General features: G+C 49.4%; 1 protein-coding gene across 2 annotated transcripts in view; it reads right to left on the bottom strand.

Moving 5' to 3' along the window:
* Positions 1–287: 287 nt before the first annotated feature.
* CDH3 (cadherin 3) overlaps positions 288–17,231 on the bottom strand; it is a 106,663-nt gene continuing 89,719 nt past the window's right edge. For both annotated transcript variants that reach the window (XM_059904938.1, XM_059904937.1), the window contains 13 exons: positions 16,700–16,825; positions 16,315–16,470; positions 16,088–16,232; positions 14,643–14,809; positions 13,861–13,989; positions 12,756–12,941; positions 11,050–11,291; positions 10,520–10,665; positions 9,169–9,393; positions 5,854–6,060; positions 3,326–3,456; positions 2,808–2,954; positions 288–1,166 (listed from right to left, as the gene is read on the bottom strand). In XM_059904938.1, coding sequence (XP_059760921.1) covers positions 957–1,166; positions 2,808–2,954; positions 3,326–3,456; positions 5,854–6,060; positions 9,169–9,393; positions 10,520–10,665; positions 11,050–11,291; positions 12,756–12,941; positions 13,861–13,989; positions 14,643–14,809; positions 16,088–16,232; positions 16,315–16,470; positions 16,700–16,825 — 2,217 coding nt within the window. In that variant the 3' untranslated portion in view covers positions 288–956. The remainder of the gene's footprint in view (positions 1,167–2,807; positions 2,955–3,325; positions 3,457–5,853; positions 6,061–9,168; positions 9,394–10,519; positions 10,666–11,049; positions 11,292–12,755; positions 12,942–13,860; positions 13,990–14,642; positions 14,810–16,087; positions 16,233–16,314; positions 16,471–16,699; positions 16,826–17,231) is intronic.

The following is a 17,231-nucleotide window of genomic DNA, read 5'->3' as shown; positions in this document are numbered from 1 at the left end:
CAAGTTAACGGTTCTCACACAGAGAGAGCAGTTCTGAATCTGTAGGGAGGCGCGCAGAAGGTTTGCCCCTACCTGGGCCTGTAAACAGATCCTGAGCTTCCTCTACCATCAGGAGGAAGCTGGGGGGAAGCCTGCAGGGCTAAAAGCATTTTCTGCCCCTTGCACAACTCTGAAAGTTCTAGAAAACCACTGAATTGTACACTTTAAATGGGTAAATGATATGGTGTGTGAATTATACGTCAATAAACTGCTATTAAAAAAAAAAAAGAGTCCACTCCCCTGGCACCTCTGGGAAAAGTTCCTTTAATAAAAAAGTTCTAGTACATTTACAGCATTGTCATCACCCTTCCTCTACAGCAATCGATAGGGAAAGTAAAAAATAAAGGACCACCTAAACACGCTCGGTATAAAAACGCGGTAATCCATTCAAACGAGGCCTCGGGGCCCAGAGATCAGAGAGAAATGCAATGCGTGAGGGCACGTGAGCCAGCCAGCTCTGGCCTGGGCCTCTGGAGGACCCCAGGGGCGCCTGAGGACCTGGTTCTAACTTTTTTGAAAATAGCATTTAAAAAAAAAAAGAAAATCCAGATTGCAATAAGAGGCCTCTTTCTAAGGAGAAGGGTCCATTCCAGAGAGAACGTCAACATGCGGGAGTCAGAGTTGGTCCAGGCCCGGTACACAGGGCTGAGCATCTTACGGCAGGGGAGAGACTCCTGGAAATTCGGCAACCCTGGCCGAGGCTAAGAGGTTTTCACTGTTGAAATCAAACTGCCCGGGTCCCTCCATGCTGAAAGGCTTAGAAACCTGCCCCTTTAATGTCACGCCTCTTCCCTCCAAGTTGCTAAGGCTACTTCTCAACAAGCTCCGAAGTCCCTGGCCGAGGTGGGGACGGAGACCCCTTGGAGATGCAGCTGCGGGCCTGGTGTTTAGGCCCCCGGCGCTGCAGGCAGGGAGGCCTAGTCGTCCTGGCCCCCGCCATACATGTCTGCCAGCTTCTTGAAGCGGCTGCCCCATTCGTTCAGATAGTCGTAGTCTTGGTCCTGGTCGGAAGCTGAGGAGGTGAGCGAGCTCAGGGAGGCGGCATCGGAGCCGCTGCCCTCATAGTCGAACACCAACAGGGAGTCATAGGGCGGGGCCGTGGGGTCCGTGTTGGCCGCCTTCAGGTTCTGGGGGACAGAGAGCAGGGGTTAGGAGCTGCGGGATCAGACACCTGGCAGCCGTGAGAGCCCCGGCAAGTTAACTGAGCCTGCATCTCTTCATCTGCGAAGCCAGCTCTCCCCTCCTTTAAGGTTTTGAAGGTTGAAAATGAAATAATACGCATAAATCCTCAGCACAGGGCCCAGCCTAGAGCGAGCGCTCAGTGTGACAGGCCAGCGGTTCAGGGTGGGGACTCTGAAATCAGACTGCACACACGATGTGTAAACGTAACCTCTCCATGCCATTTTTTCCCGCCTCATCTCTAAAATGGGAAGGCTTCTTATAGTTTTAGAGGAATAAATGAATATACGTATATATAAAAGCACTTATTAGCATAGTACCTGGCATATAGTGGAAGACTATTTCCTCGTTTGTGAAATGAGGAAGACAACAGGATTCCTACTCTGCAGAGTTGATGCAGGCAGGCATTAACTGAGACAGTATCTGCAAACTGTCCAACACAGATATTCTGGAAACTGTCTTCATCTAACTGGAGGGAAAATCTGGTTATTTGGCTCCAAGGCAAAGTTGCCCTGAGCAACTTTCCCCAGATGCTTTTGTTTTTGCACAGGATTCTCAAATATGCTCAGGCTAAAGAACAGAGTCTGACCACCAGGCTATTTCTAGAAAGCAAGAAAGGTAAGAAGGGTTCAAACCAAAGTGAGGTATCCTGACCACCCTTTGAGCCCTGTGCCCACTGCTGCTTCCTTGAACTCCCCAAATCCATCCATCCTCCCCTCCTTCCTTCTCTCCTCCCTCCCCTACCATCTCTCCCTCCTCCTCCCCTCCCTTGTATTAAAAACCTCCTTTTACTGACTGCTATCAAGGTACCAGGCTGTGCTAGGTTCATATCGCTCATCTTCTATGTACCTAGGTTGTGGTTCTCACAACCCTGGCTATGTATCTGATTTCTTTGGGGAACTAAAAAAATATCAGAGCCTAAAAAAAAATGAATGTCTGGGTCCCAGGCATTGATATTTTTCAAAATTCCTCAGATAAATCAAATATGTGACCAGAATTGAGAATATCAGAGACACTTAGCTATTAGCAACAATAGCTATCATTACCTAGTACATGTTAGGTACCAGGCCAGCGGTTCCCAAACTTAAATTATCTGGGAATCTTTAAAAGAATTCTGAAGCCCCAGCCACATCCAGATCAATGAAATCACAGTCTCAGGGGGGTGAGTCAGAGGCACCCGTTTTTGATGTTCCCTAGGAGATTCCCTGTGCTAGCACTGTTCCAAGTGATTATGCCTCCAATCCCTAAAGCACCCTACAACAGAGGACACCAACTTTGCTCCAGATTGGAATCACCTGAGATCTTTAAAAATTCAAATCCAGGGAGTCTGGCTCCAGAGTCTTCTCCTGACAACCACTATATTTGTTGAATAAAGAAATAATTCCTAACCTATTCTTAACCGCTCTGAAACTTAGGGTTTTATGGAGGAGGAACAGAAGCCCAGAAGTTACTCAGATATGCCAGAGGTCACACAGCAGGTTGGAGGTAGAGTTAGGATTTGAACCCAGAGCCAAGACTCCAAGCCCATCTGTGCTCGTGCTGCTGATGCTTGAATAAAGGGCTGCCCTAGGATGGCCCCCATGCCTCACCTCGATGATGAAGTTGCCGATTTCATCTGGGTTGGCTGGCCGTGGACGGTATGTGGGTGTGGGGATGAAGGCTGGCGCCACATCGTTGCGGAGAACCAACTCAGGCCGGGCTTCCAGGCCCCGGTGGAGTTGGGTGATGTCATAGTCCTTCATGAAAGGGGAAGGTCACGTGATGGAGAAGGACCCTTCCACTCCCCCCGTTTACATTTCACCCTAGTTCTGTACCATTTGGATGTTCTGGTTCATGGGTAGGTCTTAGAAGACAGATAATGTCAGAGATCTCTGAAAGCCCAAGTTTACAAACCCCCTCCTCCCCAGTTAAGCACCGGTTCAAGGTCGAGGTGGCTGGGGCCAAAGACACTAGAGCCATGGACCGGACACCCTCTCAGAAGACGGATGCTTCAGACTGGGGTCTGGTTGACGCAGCTGACATGGTTAATTGGTTGACCCAAAACCATCCCTGCCAGTGGCTGTGGGGGCCATCCACCTCCCGACCCCCAGACCCCCCAGTGCCCCACCTGGTCCTCCTCGCCACCCCCCTCTTCGCCGTAGTAGAAGACGTTGTCACGGGTGTCGTCTTCTGGGAGCAGAAGGGGCTCCTTGATCTTCCGTTTCTTTCTCACCAAAAACAGGAGCACCAGCAGGAGGACTGCAAGAGATGGGGAGTGTGAATATTCACCCCCCAACAACCACACGGCTGGCCAGGACCCGCAAACCCCCAGAGCCCCATCTAATTCTAGACCCCTCCACTCAGCAGCCAGAGCTTAACACACTTCAGTGGCCCCCTTGCACCTAGGAAATTCCCTGACTCCTCATCAAGGCTACAGGACTGGCCCCTGCCTGTCTCCAACCCTCCCTGCCACCCAAGTCTAGTCACATTGGCCTCCTCGGGGTTCCTCAGATATACCCGGCAGTCTCCCACTTCAGAACCTTCAACCAGGCTCGTGCCTCACCTGGAACACCCTCTATGCATATGCATGGCTCTCACCCTTGAGCTCTCAGCTTAAAATCGCCTCCTCCTACTGGCATTCTGACTTCATTCCCCCACCTGTAATTCTGTATCATTTTACTGTCAGCCTTCCCATATTGGTGGTACTGGTCCTTAAGGAAATCCTCCTTTGTGGGGATGGGAATCTCCCAGCAGATGTTACTTTTCAACATGACTCTTTTTCAGTCACTAGGTGTCCTCTAATAGCCATAGACTTTAAGTTAAAAGCAAGACAGTGCAACTTTGATATAATGCAGTAATGTGAGCTTAGGTGCAAATGCTATTTAGGAATTTTAAGAGAGGGACTAGGTTTTAGTAATACGGTTTGAAAGGCTGACAGTCTATTTGGACACAGTGGGGACTGGCCAGCTAGTGCCTAGTTGCTCGCCTTACCCCCAGTTAATCCCATATGAGGAGGGTACCCCCTGGCCCTCTCTGTGGCTGTTTAATGTAAGAGGATACAGCCACTGTTAAGCTTTATCCCTTTTTTTGCCTGCTGATGGAACCACTGTCTCCCTCTGGCCAGACAAAACTGACCTAGCCTTCTTTGGGAGGCCATGAGTTCTCGGGATACACACCCTCTGTGGGCTAGACTGTGACCCCACCCTCACCTTTTCCTCCCCCTCTGGGTCTGGGGAAAGGCAGGAGGCAACTCGGATTTCTCACCTGCACCCAAAGCTTATATAACCAGCTGCCTACTGATACCTCCCCATTTGGACTCATCCCACGGTCCTTCCCAAACTGGTTAATGGAAGCTCCATGTTTCTACTTGTTCAGGCCTTGGAATCATAGATGGCTCTTTTCCTCATACCACATATGAATCTGAATTGATTCTACCTTGAAACATGACCACCTCTCACTCCGCCACCCTGGGTCTGAGTCACAACTACCATCTCACCCCTAGATTATGGCAGTAGCTCCATATGGCAATCTGCCCCCACCCTTGGGGCCCTCTACAGTCTGTTCAGTAGGAATCCTATAAAATTCAAGTCAAATCACATTGCTCCTCTGCTCCAAACCCGATGACTTCCCATTTCAACCAGAGTGCTTACAATAACCTACAAGGCCCAACACACTGCTCCGCCACACCCATCACTTCTCTGACCTCATCTCATCTCATCTCTTACTCTTCTCCCTCTTGCTTTTTCCATCCGAGTCATTGCTGTTTCCACACATAAAGTACAGAGCTGCCTCAGGGCCTTTGCACTTGATGTTCCCTAGATATCTGCATGATTTGCTTGCTCACCTCTTTCAGGTCTTTACTCAAATATCCCCTTCTCTGTAAGGATACTTCTTGCCCACCCTACTTAAAATGGCAGACCTCCTCCCCCCACTTTCTTTTAATCCATAGCAACACCTATTTCTCTGCCAGATTATTTGTTGTCTGCTCTCTGCCCTGGAAAGTAAGCTCCATGAAGGCAGGGACTGGTCTGTTTTGTTAAGTGTTGCACCCTCAGCGCCTAACACAGTGCTTGCTACACAGTATGATGACTAATTAAAGCTTACTCTTGTATTCATATGTGATTGAATGCATGTTTTCTGTGTAAGGACAATTCAGAGAGTGAAAAAAGCAAATGTGATAGGTTCTACCTTGAGAGCAAAGAAATTAGTTTTTAACTAAACATTTCTGCTCACTAGACCAATGGCTCTCAAGCTCTAACATCCATCAGAATCCCCTGAAGGGCTTGTTAAAACACAGATTACCGGGTCCTACCCCTAAGCTTCTGAATCAGTAGGTCAGGAGTGGGCCAGAGAATTAGCCTTTCTAACAAATTCCTGGTGATGCTAACGCTGTTGGTTGGAGACCACGCCTTCAGAACCTCCGCTCTAGCCACTAGACGATGAGACAGCAGGGTCGAGTCTGCTCCCCAATATATCCCCAAAGCCTGGCACCTTCCAGAACCTCCATAAACATCTATGGATCGAATGACACTCCCGGAATTAAGAGTATAAGGAACAGATGCGCAATGTTGGTGGCCCCTTAGTCCTTGAAGTTCAGGGTAGAATCAGGTCTTCTAACTATCCTGTCCTCAGAAGGGGAAGGGTGTCGGCACTCACACAGCAGAGCCAGGACAGCACCCAGGATGGGGAGGAGGAAACTCCCCTTCCAGCGTTCGGGGCAGGTCTCCACGTGGCCGTGGCAGTCGCACACAGTGGCCCTGATCACCGTCAGCTGTTCCTTGTTGCCGTCGTCGGACAGAGAAAGGTGCACATCGTATGTGTCTTGCTTCAGGAACTTCTTCAGGGACAAGGCCACTGTGTCTCCTGGAGTGGACAGATAATTATTCATCTCAGGAGACCGCAAATGGTGGGAACCGAGCACACCATGACGGAGGTTTGAGGAGGCAGCCTCTGCATCTAGGCAACAGGAAGCAATATCCCCAAAGCACACTACCAGGTGTTAAAAACTGATATTCGGCCAAAGCCAAATTTACCACTGTGGAAAGGATTATTTGGATAGAAGAATAAATTCATCACTTTATTTAAAATAAATCAATAATCACAGCATTTTTTAAATACGATGTTTTTAAAAAGTCATGGCATGCAGAGCCAATAATTTCTCAGTACCATTAGCTGCTAGATTGTTCCTTGCCGCAAAACAAACAAACAAACATTGTTCTTCCTAAAAGATAGCTAACCCAATCTTTTAATATTTACATTAACTGGCCACCTGTTTTCCTATTTGAAAGTTCACTACCATTTATTATTGCAGCATTTTGCTCTTGCAATAGTGAATATAATGTTTATACCTCAACTGTATGATAGAATTTCAGTATCTGAAACACGGATATTCTGAGTGAGCATCAATTATTAATAAATCCAAATGCATATGACTTGGTGATGTAACTGATGTTGTTAAGCAGATCAGAGAGGGTGCTAACCTGTGTTATCCCAGCATGAGTGACTGCACACAGGTTCAGAGATGCCGGCAGTGAGGCTGCAATGGGCACTGCGCTAACCAGCCTTCAAAGGCCCGGGGCGGGCAGCAGGCAGCCACAGAGCAGAAGCCAAGCCTCAGTGTGGCCTGCACACGGGTACCACTCTGGGGAGGGTGTGCAGCACTCCTGGAGTGGGGAGGGGGGCTGTGTTTGTGGGTGAGAAATATAGGGTCAGAGGCCTCTCTGAAGAAAGGCCTTCAGTTTAGACCCAAGTTTCTCAAAGAGGGCACTATTAGCTTGGGTGGAACTATTCTTCATCATGAGGAACCTTCCCAAGCATTCAAGTCCTCACCACTAAATGTCAGTAGTGTCCCCCCATCACTGGGACATTCAAAAACAACCCCACGTTTCTAGCCCACCCACCCTCAGGCTTGCTGGCCTATTTCAGCAGTGACCTCAAGCCATTTTCAGTTCAAAGGCGCTGCACACTCGCTGGGCCCCTCTTAGTTGAAAGGCCAGAAGGGAGAATTCACCCTGTTGCCATTCAGCAGCGGCAGGCAGAGAGAGTTCTGTAGGCTGAATGTTTGGTCTACCAAGTGGAGAGGCCAACATGGGGTCTTTCACCCAAACATCCCTCCCGCTATCCTGTTCCCACACTGGAGGGCTGAGGTCTCAGCTGATGATGGTGCTAGTGGCGGTGTCAGTGACTAAACTGACACTTACTATGTGCCAAGCCCAACTCTGACCTCCACCCCAACTTTGAGAGGCAGGTTCTGTTATCCTCATTTTACAAATGCAGACACTGAAGCTTAGGGAGGTCAAGTAAGCAGCCCAAGGTCACACAGGTGTAGAGTTTGGATTAACTCCTCTGACAAAAAAACACGGTCAGATAGAACAACTAAGTCAAAATCAAGAACCAAGTATCAATGCTAGTATCAGGTGTTGGTACCACTGAGCTTTGGGCATAACGCTCACACTTGACAGAGCCAGATCTGTGATTGTTTGAGAAACAGTGGTGGTGAAGATGGCCACTGGCATCTACCGAGCACTGATATACCAGACAGGATGCCTTTCAGGCACTCATTTAATCTTCACAGTGATTGTATGGAGGTAGGTACAATTATGGCAGCATTCTACAAGTAGGGAAACTGCAGAACAGTGAGGTTCAGTAACTTGCCCACAATCACAAACCTGGTAAATGGAAGGGTTGGATCTTGAACCAAGGCATTCTGGCTCCAGAGTCTACGCTTTGTAAACGATACAGTCAGGGAGGGGAAAAATTGGCTTCTAGGCCACAAGGGGGTGACAGGAGACCAACTTGGGTTCCCTCAAGGAAAGGTGCTGGATATACATCCCCAAATCACAGGAATCATAAAAATGAGACAATATGTGTGTCTGAAGCAGGTCTCCCCAGTCCTTTCTGGGCGGGGATCAGCAGCAGTAATAGGTACCAGGCATTTCATTACTTCGGGGCAGAACCTGAATGTTCTGGCTCCCCATTCCCCTCCTGGGGGACTCTAGTCCCAAGAGGAAGAGGAAGATGCTTTAAACCAGAGTGAGCAGGGTTTCTCCAGGGGCCTTATTGGCACTTGGGCCTGGATGCATCTTTCTCACACACCTGGGTCCTTGCCCACCTGATGCCAGCAAGTCCCCTCTCCAGTCCTGTGACAACTGAAAAACCACTGAAGGCTGAGGAGCCCCAGGGGGATGGGAAAGAGGAAGGATAGGGAGGTGGCTGGGAGCAGGATGTGGGGGTGAGGGACCCCAGCTTCAATTTCTGCTCCACTGCTTATCCACACTGTGCCCTTGGGCACACTATTTAACCTCTCTGAGCCTCATTCTTATCTGTAAATGGGGATAAAAATACTGACCACAGAGGATGGTAGAAATATTAAATATGGAAAAGTACAAAAAGCATCTTGCATATCGCCAGGGTTTGATAAATGGTAAGCTGCAAAGCATCCTGGTATGGCAGACTGCCTGCATTCCAATCCTGGGGCCGTCAGTTTCTAACCATAATGCCCTTGGCAAGATATTTAAGCTTATGTAAGCCTTGGTTTCCCCATCTGTAAAAATGGGTGCACATGCATGTATGTGTGAGATAACAGTACCTTCTTTACAGGGCTGTTGTGAGGATTAAGTAGCCGAATCTATGTAAAGCGTCTGAAGCGCTCATAGCACACAGCAAGCACGCTCAGGCATGTTAGCTGTTATCACCGTGCTGGAGTTCTGACTCCCTCATTATGTGAGAGGGAGAAAGGCACATCCCATCTCTCTGGGCCTGTTTTTCCAATTGTATAGGCAGGTGGTTGAGCTAGAATGGTCTTTAAGGGTTCCTGTGGAATTCCAAAGGCTTACACTAAGTTAATAAGCAGCATTTAACTGACATTCTTGAGGAGACTGGTAATTCGGTGACCCACAAGACACTGGGGCAGGAAGGTGTGCTGGGTCTTGGTAGGGGGCAGACACCCATCTGCCACCACCACTGAGTTACCTTTCTCATTGACCTCTGCCGTCCAGTAGATGTCCGAGTCGTGTGTGAGCCAGGCCCGGAAAGGGGAGGTGTGGGGGGACAGGTCCTTGTCTGTGATGTTCAGCACCTGAGGCAAAGGGCTTTGGTTGCAGATGGTGATCTGACGGGGCTCAGGGACCGGGCCATGGTCGTTGACATCCATCAGTGTTAGCAGGAGGGTCCCCGTGCCAGTGGTGGGAGGGCTCCCTGTTCATAATCACACACATGATCTCTTTTCAGCATCTGCCCTTGGTCGGGTTGATGAATCAGTGTTAAGCTCCCCCAGGACCTACCCAATCAGGCTCAGGAGGGTCCTATTTACTGTCTAACTGTAACCTTTCAAGAGCCTCTGTACACTAGCTTCATTATAGATCAAACCAGTGATGGCAAATGCATGGCATACATACCATCATTCTCATTTTGTGTCCATGGCAGACATTACTAACTGATCACAGTGCAGTTGCAGCCACTTCATCCAGACAGCCACTACCAATCTATTACAAAGAGAAACCTATTGGCAACCTCAGGGCTGATGCAGTGTTTGCTGATCAGCTTCAGGGAAGTTTTGCTTCCCAGCCCTGCAGTAACCTCTCGCCTGCCTCCAGGCCTTGGTTCAGTATGTGTCAAATAGAGATGGTAGGGCTTCCCTGGTGGTGCAGTGGTTGAGAATCTGCCTGCCAATGCAGGGGACACGGGTTCGAGCCCTGGTCTGGGAAGATCCCACATGCCGCGGAGCGACTAGGCCCGTGAGCCACAATTGCTGAGCCTGTGTGTCTGGAGCCTGTGCTCCGCAACAAGAGAGGCCACGATAGTGAGAGGCCCGCGCACCACGATGAAGAGTGGCCCCCACTTGCCACAACAAGAGAAAGCCCTCGCACAGAAACGAAGACCCAACACAGCCATAAATAAATAAATAAATAAAATTTTTAAAAAAACCTTAATCTTTAAAAAAAAAAAAAAATAGAGATGGTAATTACATCATCACCCCCAATCCTGTCATGGTGTGACATCACTAATCAATCATGACACTTTCCAGGCAGCCCCTTTCAATCATTCACAAGGGGAAACCAACAGGCCAATTCAGGGCTCAGTGAAACACAAACTTAGGCTGAAAGGAGTCTTCAGGATACCTCCTAACTCCTGGGTCTTAGGGAAGTTGAAACCAGTCAACCCTAGGACCACCCTTTAAAAGACCCCTCTGAGAGACCCCTTTGACCTCACAGCTAGGATTGCTGACACCACTTCCCCACACCACACTCTGTCTGTGGAGGGGACATGCTGTGTCCTTGGCTCCAAAGGTGCTCATGTGGAGGGGCTGGGAGGAAGCTCTCACCATCGTCCGTGGCCAAGACCATGACTTCGTAGATGTTGGTCCTCACAAACTGCTCATCCTCACGGTCCAAGACCCCTGCAGCAGTGACCTGCCCACTGGCGGGGTCCATTGCTAGCCACCCTGCCGGGTCTCTCAGGATGTGGTAGCTGGAGCAGAAAAGTTGAGAAGAATCACACTCAGAATACTTAAGAGTTCTGGAGTCATCATTCAAAGCTTCCTCATGCCAACTGGCAGAGGGTTTCATAGGACTCAGGGCTCCTAAGCAGGATTACGTGGAAAATGCATCTCACCCCCAAATGGGAGCCTGAGCAGAAGGTGGGGGGCCCAGCAGGGACACATGAGAGGGAGCAGGAACACCTGTCCCCTGGACTTCAGCCATGTGGAGGGTAGGAAGGGAAGGCCCTGTACACGGGTGACGTTCAAAATATTTAATAGTCTTTATGGCAATTAGAACACATTCTGGCCATAATAAACAACCCATCCAACAGTACCCATGCATTTAGCTGAATTTAAGCCCAGCTCCTATGTACCTGATCTTCTGACTCCCCTTGTCCGGGTCCTGCGCGGTGTAGGTGCAGACAGGCTCGCCGACGGGGATGCCCTCCTGGACCTCGATGACTTTGGAGGGTGGGACGAACACGGGCGGCTCGTTCACATCCTCCACGTGGACCACTATGGTGGCCGTGGAGGTTGGGAGCTTCACCACAAAGGGAGCCTCGTTGATCACTTCAACGTACAGGGTGTGCTGGGTTTTGGCCTCGAAATCCAAGCCCTGGGACAGAACAGGAAGGAGGACCTGAGCCGCGAGTTTGTGAGGAGGCCCCATGCAGTGCTGTGATGCCAGAAGGAAAGGGCCCACAACGAGGGGCTGGAGGCTCCCACCAGCAACAATACTGCCCCTTCCCTACCCCATAGAGCCTCCTGCATTTCCTGAGTGGACATCCAGCAGGGCCTCTCAGACCACCACCCCAAAGGCAACTAGACTAGTAAGCCCTAAGCCGAGAACTGGTTCCCTATGGGGTGATGACACCCCCTAGGGGGTGTTGTAGAAACTTGGAGGAGGCATTTTTAGGTGTCCTAATGAATGGGGATGCCACTGGCATTTACAGGCTGGGGCAGGGACACAAAGAACTGTCCCATATCCCATGTGACTTGCCAATATATCCCCTTGGACATTCATGTATTTATGGGTGTGATGTTCTGTTTATATTTATAGTCTAGAATGTGTTTTACATACAAACCGAGTTTTTGGTGTGGTTTTAATTTATACTGAATTTTCCAGGAATGCAACTTCTGAGGGGAGCTCGTAATTTGATTTGTTCAGGCATTTCCCAAAGTTGTTTATTTGTTGTTCTGGAAAAACATCAATACCACTCGTGATATGAGTCACTAGAGCGACATATAGTATCTACTACATCTGGACGATGCGCAAGAAACTAACCACTATGTTATATGTTCATTATGTTTTCTAGTGTACTTGTGCCCAAAGGTTTACATATGGAAATATTTTATAATCAGTAACTTTTCCTGTAAAATTCTCCTTTATTTTACAGTTAGGGCATTCCATTTTTCTAGAAATTACATAAGTTAGAGAAGTTATATTATAAATGAAACTCATTTCACAGTGTGAAAGGGTTGTTACAAAGTTTTGGTTGCCAGGAGGGGAAAGCCTTTAAAGTATTATATAAAGCCCTGCTTCTCAAACTGGGCCATTCTTCATAATAAACCAGGAGGTAAAAGAAATCAAAGAAAGATTGGACCCATCTTCCTGAAGCATCAATTTTATTGAAAGACTTTTTGAGAGGCAAGGGTATGCCTAACTACTAAGTAACTTAAAACATTTTACTATCCAAACACCTAGATGTGAATTATGGATTGAATGCAAAATTAGCAAGAATTCCAATAAAACAGAGACCCTCTGTGTAAGACTGATTGGAAGCAGCCACTGGACACTGCGATCTGGGAGGAGGGGCCCCACTGATCTGCCTCAGTTAGATCAGCAACTTTGTTTTATGAATCTGTTTTATGAATTGGGTCCCTGGGTAAGGTTTAGTTTGAACAAAGGAATTCCTCAACCCAAGAGGAATGGGAGAGTGTTGCAAGCCACTGGCCTGGTACACTCCCTGGTGAGTGGTCCAAGGTACGTCTCCCAAGGCAGGTGGTACCCCCTAGTCCTGGAGGCTGCAGACCTGACTGTCCCAGGTGTGGCCCTTGTACAAAGCCCAAACCAACTCACCTTCTTGGTTGTCAGGATACCCTGGTTGCTCTCAGGGTGGGTGGTGACGGTAAAACGGTCCCCGTTGTCACCTTCCACGATGCGGTAGGTAGCCTGCCATGCCGGTGAGTTGGGGGCATCCAGATCGGTCACAGTCAGCCTCTGCAGCTCGTGGCCCGCTGCGTTCTCAGGCACACGGGCCTCGTACTGTCAGCGTGGGAAGCACAGCACAGTCAGAGCGGAGAGACTGACCACCTTGAGAGGCTGTTCCACTCTTCACCAGCTGTGAATCCTCCATCCAACTCCAGGGGCGCCCCATGCCGCTCGCCCTTTCTGGGACTGCCCAAACCACTTATTGGGCTTTCAGGGCACGCATGGATGCAGAACATCCCAAGAGTCAGCCTCACAGCTGCTGGGACAGACCACAGCAATCTTGGGCCTGCTTTCCCTACACCCAGGGGCCTGACGCTCCAGGAATCTCACTGATCTGGGTGCCCAAGGCCTCGCCATTGAGTAGTCACCTATATCTAGCTGAGATCAGAAAGGCATAAGGAAGGTGGCAAGAAGGGCTAGGTGTCTGATTGCTCTGGGGCACTGACCAGGAACTTTTTTGGAAATTCTGGAACAGGTGGCAAAGATGGGGAAATCAGCTGTTGAGAACAAATTTTTAATCAGGCCTAAACAATGCTTAGCAGTCAGAGTTACCTACAGATGGAAGGGGGTGGGTGTCACCTTGACTGGCACTGAGTCCTCTGTCACGTGAGGTATACAAGCATTTACTGGGGGAATGTGGGCAGGTATAGGTGTGAGGTGAATTAGGACTTTCCATATCAACCAAGATTTTCGTATTGAGCACTTGTGTACCTGGGATTGTGTTAAGAACTGTACATAGATTATTTCATTTAAAACTCAGAAAAATGCAGCAGGAGACAATGGAGCACCATCTCCATTTCACAGATTAGGAAATAGGGCACAGAGAGGTTAGGTAGTTCACCTCAGGTCACACAGCTCACAAGTGCTGGGACTGGGACTTGAAGCAATGTAGGCTGGTTCCGGAGTTTCATCAGAAAGGAGAAACTTAGTCCTTCATCATCTGACAAGGGAAGAAGGAAGGAAGGGGCATTACCTTCTGGGGCTCAAACACAGGAGCGTTGTCATTGGCATCGAGGATTTCCACCACGGCCATAGCCGTGGTGCTGGAGCCGTCCCCGTTCATGTCCGTAGCCTGGATGGTCAGTGTGTACTCAGGGACTCTCTAGGGAGAAAAGGAGAGTGGAAGTGGAAGGCCACTGCGCGTTGGGCACAGCCTTGGGTGTACGTGGAGGGAAGGGGAATGTTCCTCCCTCTCAGTGTTCTCTTGATTCCTGACACACTGCTCACCCACTGCAGGAAAGACCAAAAGCAAAGGGTGGAGGGGGAGGGGAACTGTGGATCCAAATGGTTCTCCTGGGCCTGTCGTGGGATGAAGCCTGGGCATTGCTTCCTGACCCTGGGCGGATGCAGAATGGGAGCTTTGAGTGTGGATTTGGGCAAAGGTATTAATTAGGGAACAGGAGGCAACTCCAATATCCATGGAGCTAATTCTGCTTTGTGGCACACACGGGACAAATCTGGGCAATGTGCGTGCTAAGTGAGCCATTCCGAGAGGAAATGAGAAAACCTGCAGAAAGTATTAAACGTCTGCGTTTTACAGCTGCCTCCTCAGCCTTAACGAGATGGTTTGGCAACGTGCCACTGGCCCAAGGGAGCTGCAGGACATCAACGTGGGACATAGCAGCAGCCATTCCCAGCTGACTTGGGTCCCCACTGCTCTGCCCTGGGCTTTGGGGGCAGAGGCTTCTGCTCTGAGTGTCAGACCCCAGCCTGGGCTAGCCTGGGCAGGCAGCACCTTCCCGAAGGGCCACTTACCTCCCGGTCCAGGCCACTGGAGACGACGCTGATGGTGCCTGTGCTCCGGTGGACCGTGAACATGAGGTCCTGTGGCTCTTGACTATGGATGGAATAAGCAACCACCCCGTTGTAGGTGTTGATGGCATCGTCCTCATCCGCGGCTGTCACCTGCATCACAGAAGTGCCTGGAGGGGAGAAGGGCTGATGAGTGAGCAACCTTCCCTTCCGGCTCCGATTCCAGCCTTGCCCACTTCTGGAACTCCGAGAGGCTCCACCCTGCTCGCTGGCTTGGCCCCACGTTCCACTCGTGGCAGAGATTGCTAATTGGTGCCCATTTCCCACTCTCCCCTTCCTTCTTAGAAACATAATCCTCATAATCATTCTAGGCTGAGCACAAGCCCACCGGGAACCAAGACTATTTCGCTTCTTGCAGCTAGCTGTGGCCACGAGACTGAAATCTGACGAATGGGATTTACAGCTTTGGGGGAAGCGTTTTTCTGAATTAAGGGGCTTATTCTTCCCACCCCTTCCCTCCTTCCGGATGTAATGGCCAGAGCTCCAGCAGCAACCATGACGTAATCTAGGGAATAAAGCCAAAACAGCAGAGCAACGAGATGGAAGGAGCCTAGTTCCCCTACACGTTAAAGCACCATTCCAGCCTGGCTTGACCACCTCTAGGCTTCCTGAATACAAAGGGGGAAAAGGTTCCATATTGTTGAAGGTACTGTTTTTCTTCTGGAAATGTCTGTTATTGGCAGCCTAACCAACTCACATTTCTCTGTAATTCTCCACAACTCAGAGACAAAGGGAGAAGAGGAGCCCTCCTCACCAGCACCTGTCTTTGAGGTCATTAATGTCACCTATTTCTCTAGTCTTTTGCCAGCCCCTCTCACCCTCTTCCCCAGCCTGACAATTCATTTTCTGCTCTCTGTAAACCACATTCTAACACCTCTCAGCCTTTGCCACCCTCCTTGCAGCTGCCATTTCCCCAAATAACCTCATTTCAGGTGCTTCATATCACACAGCAGTAGGCATGTGTTATTTCTAATCTTCACAGTTCTTTACGGTTGATATTATCCCCATTTTCAGGTGTGAAGATTGAGGCTCAGAGGTCAAGACCTTGCCCAGGGTTACAGCAGATAAAGAGACAAAATCCAGATTCAAATATAGGTCTCTGCAGCTCCAAAGCTGCAGCTGGCTGATCATCTGAAGCTTCTGGGAAATTTTCAAATACACAGATTCTGGGGCTCTACTCCAGGATCATTCTTATTCAGGGATCTTGGGATGGAGTAGGGGAATCTGGACTTTTAAGAAGATCCCAGGTGATCTGAGGCACAGCCCAGGAAATCAGGTATGAAGGGTTCTTCCAGCCTTTAAGAGTCTGGGCTGATTCCAGACGTGGACCCAAGGCCAGGTCTGGGCCCAGCAGACCTCTATAGCTGTGCCCTCCCCAGTCCTCTTACCGGGTAGTACCCCTTCCAAGACGCTCCCTCTGAAGACATCCTGGGTGAACTTGGGCTTGTGGTCATTCTGGTCTGTTACAATGATGGAGATGTTCATGGGCTCTTCCACGGAGGCACCGTTCTCTGACACAGCGTGGCCAAAGAGCTGTAGGTACACAGGCCTGGGGTCAGCCTGGCACTACCCTCCCTGGGGCCCTGCTTTTCATTGGATGCTAAAGGCTACTTGCCTCATACTCGGCAATTTTCTCCCGGTCCAGTGGTTTATTCAACAGCAGCCAGCCCGTTTCCTTCTCTATGGTGAAGACACCCTCAGGGGGGCTGTCTGCCCCAGGCCCCGTGATGCTGTAGAAAATCTTGGTGCCTCTGTCTTTATTAGATTTGAGCTGGAAGCAAAAGAAATGGTAGCTGACAAAGTGACAAATATCTCATTATTGTAGCAAAGAACCCTCTGTGGGGAGGGGTGGAGAGGCACTGCCTGATTAGAAACTGCTCCCATCAGAGAGTTTCCCTCTGCGGGCCCCAGGGCTCAGCAGCAAGAAACCTCATATTCAGGCCTTCGAATGAGAGTCCCTGAAGACACCAATGACTCCCAGGGAGAAGGCACAGTCATACCTGATGCAGCTTCTGGGGGAAGGGACCCTTGCCATTCTCAGGGACAGATATTGGCGGGACCACCCAATCTCTCTTGCGTCTTCGCAAGATACGTTTGGATGGGGAGATCTTCAGTGCTTTCCTTTCCTGCAAGGAGAGAAGACCCCTTAACCCAGGTGTGCAAACAACTGGAACATACCCAACATCCTCTCACCTACAGGGGCTCAGGGCAAGGATAGAGGCCCAGATGGGTTTATTGTAAAAGAAAATTTGGAAATAATCTAAGTGTTCACTTATAGAGAAGGCCCAATTAAATACACTATAACACATCCATCTAGTGGAAATTGTATACAGCTTGAAAAATGAGGACTGTCTCTCTGTGCTGACATGGAAAGATCTTTGATATATATCCATACTTAAGTGAAAAAGAACAAGGTATGGAACAGCTTAATGTAGTTTAGTATTTTATCTAACAAACACTTACATAGGGCTTAATATGTGCCAGGCACTATTCCACCTTTTGTGTAAAAGGGTGGGAAAATAAGGCATATAT

The sequence above is a fragment of the Balaenoptera ricei genome, chromosome 19, assembly GCF_028023285.1.
Source record: "Balaenoptera ricei isolate mBalRic1 chromosome 19, mBalRic1.hap2, whole genome shotgun sequence".
Taxonomy (NCBI): domain Eukaryota; kingdom Metazoa; phylum Chordata; class Mammalia; order Artiodactyla; family Balaenopteridae; genus Balaenoptera; species Balaenoptera ricei.
This window is presented reverse-complemented; position numbering and strand designations above follow the sequence as displayed.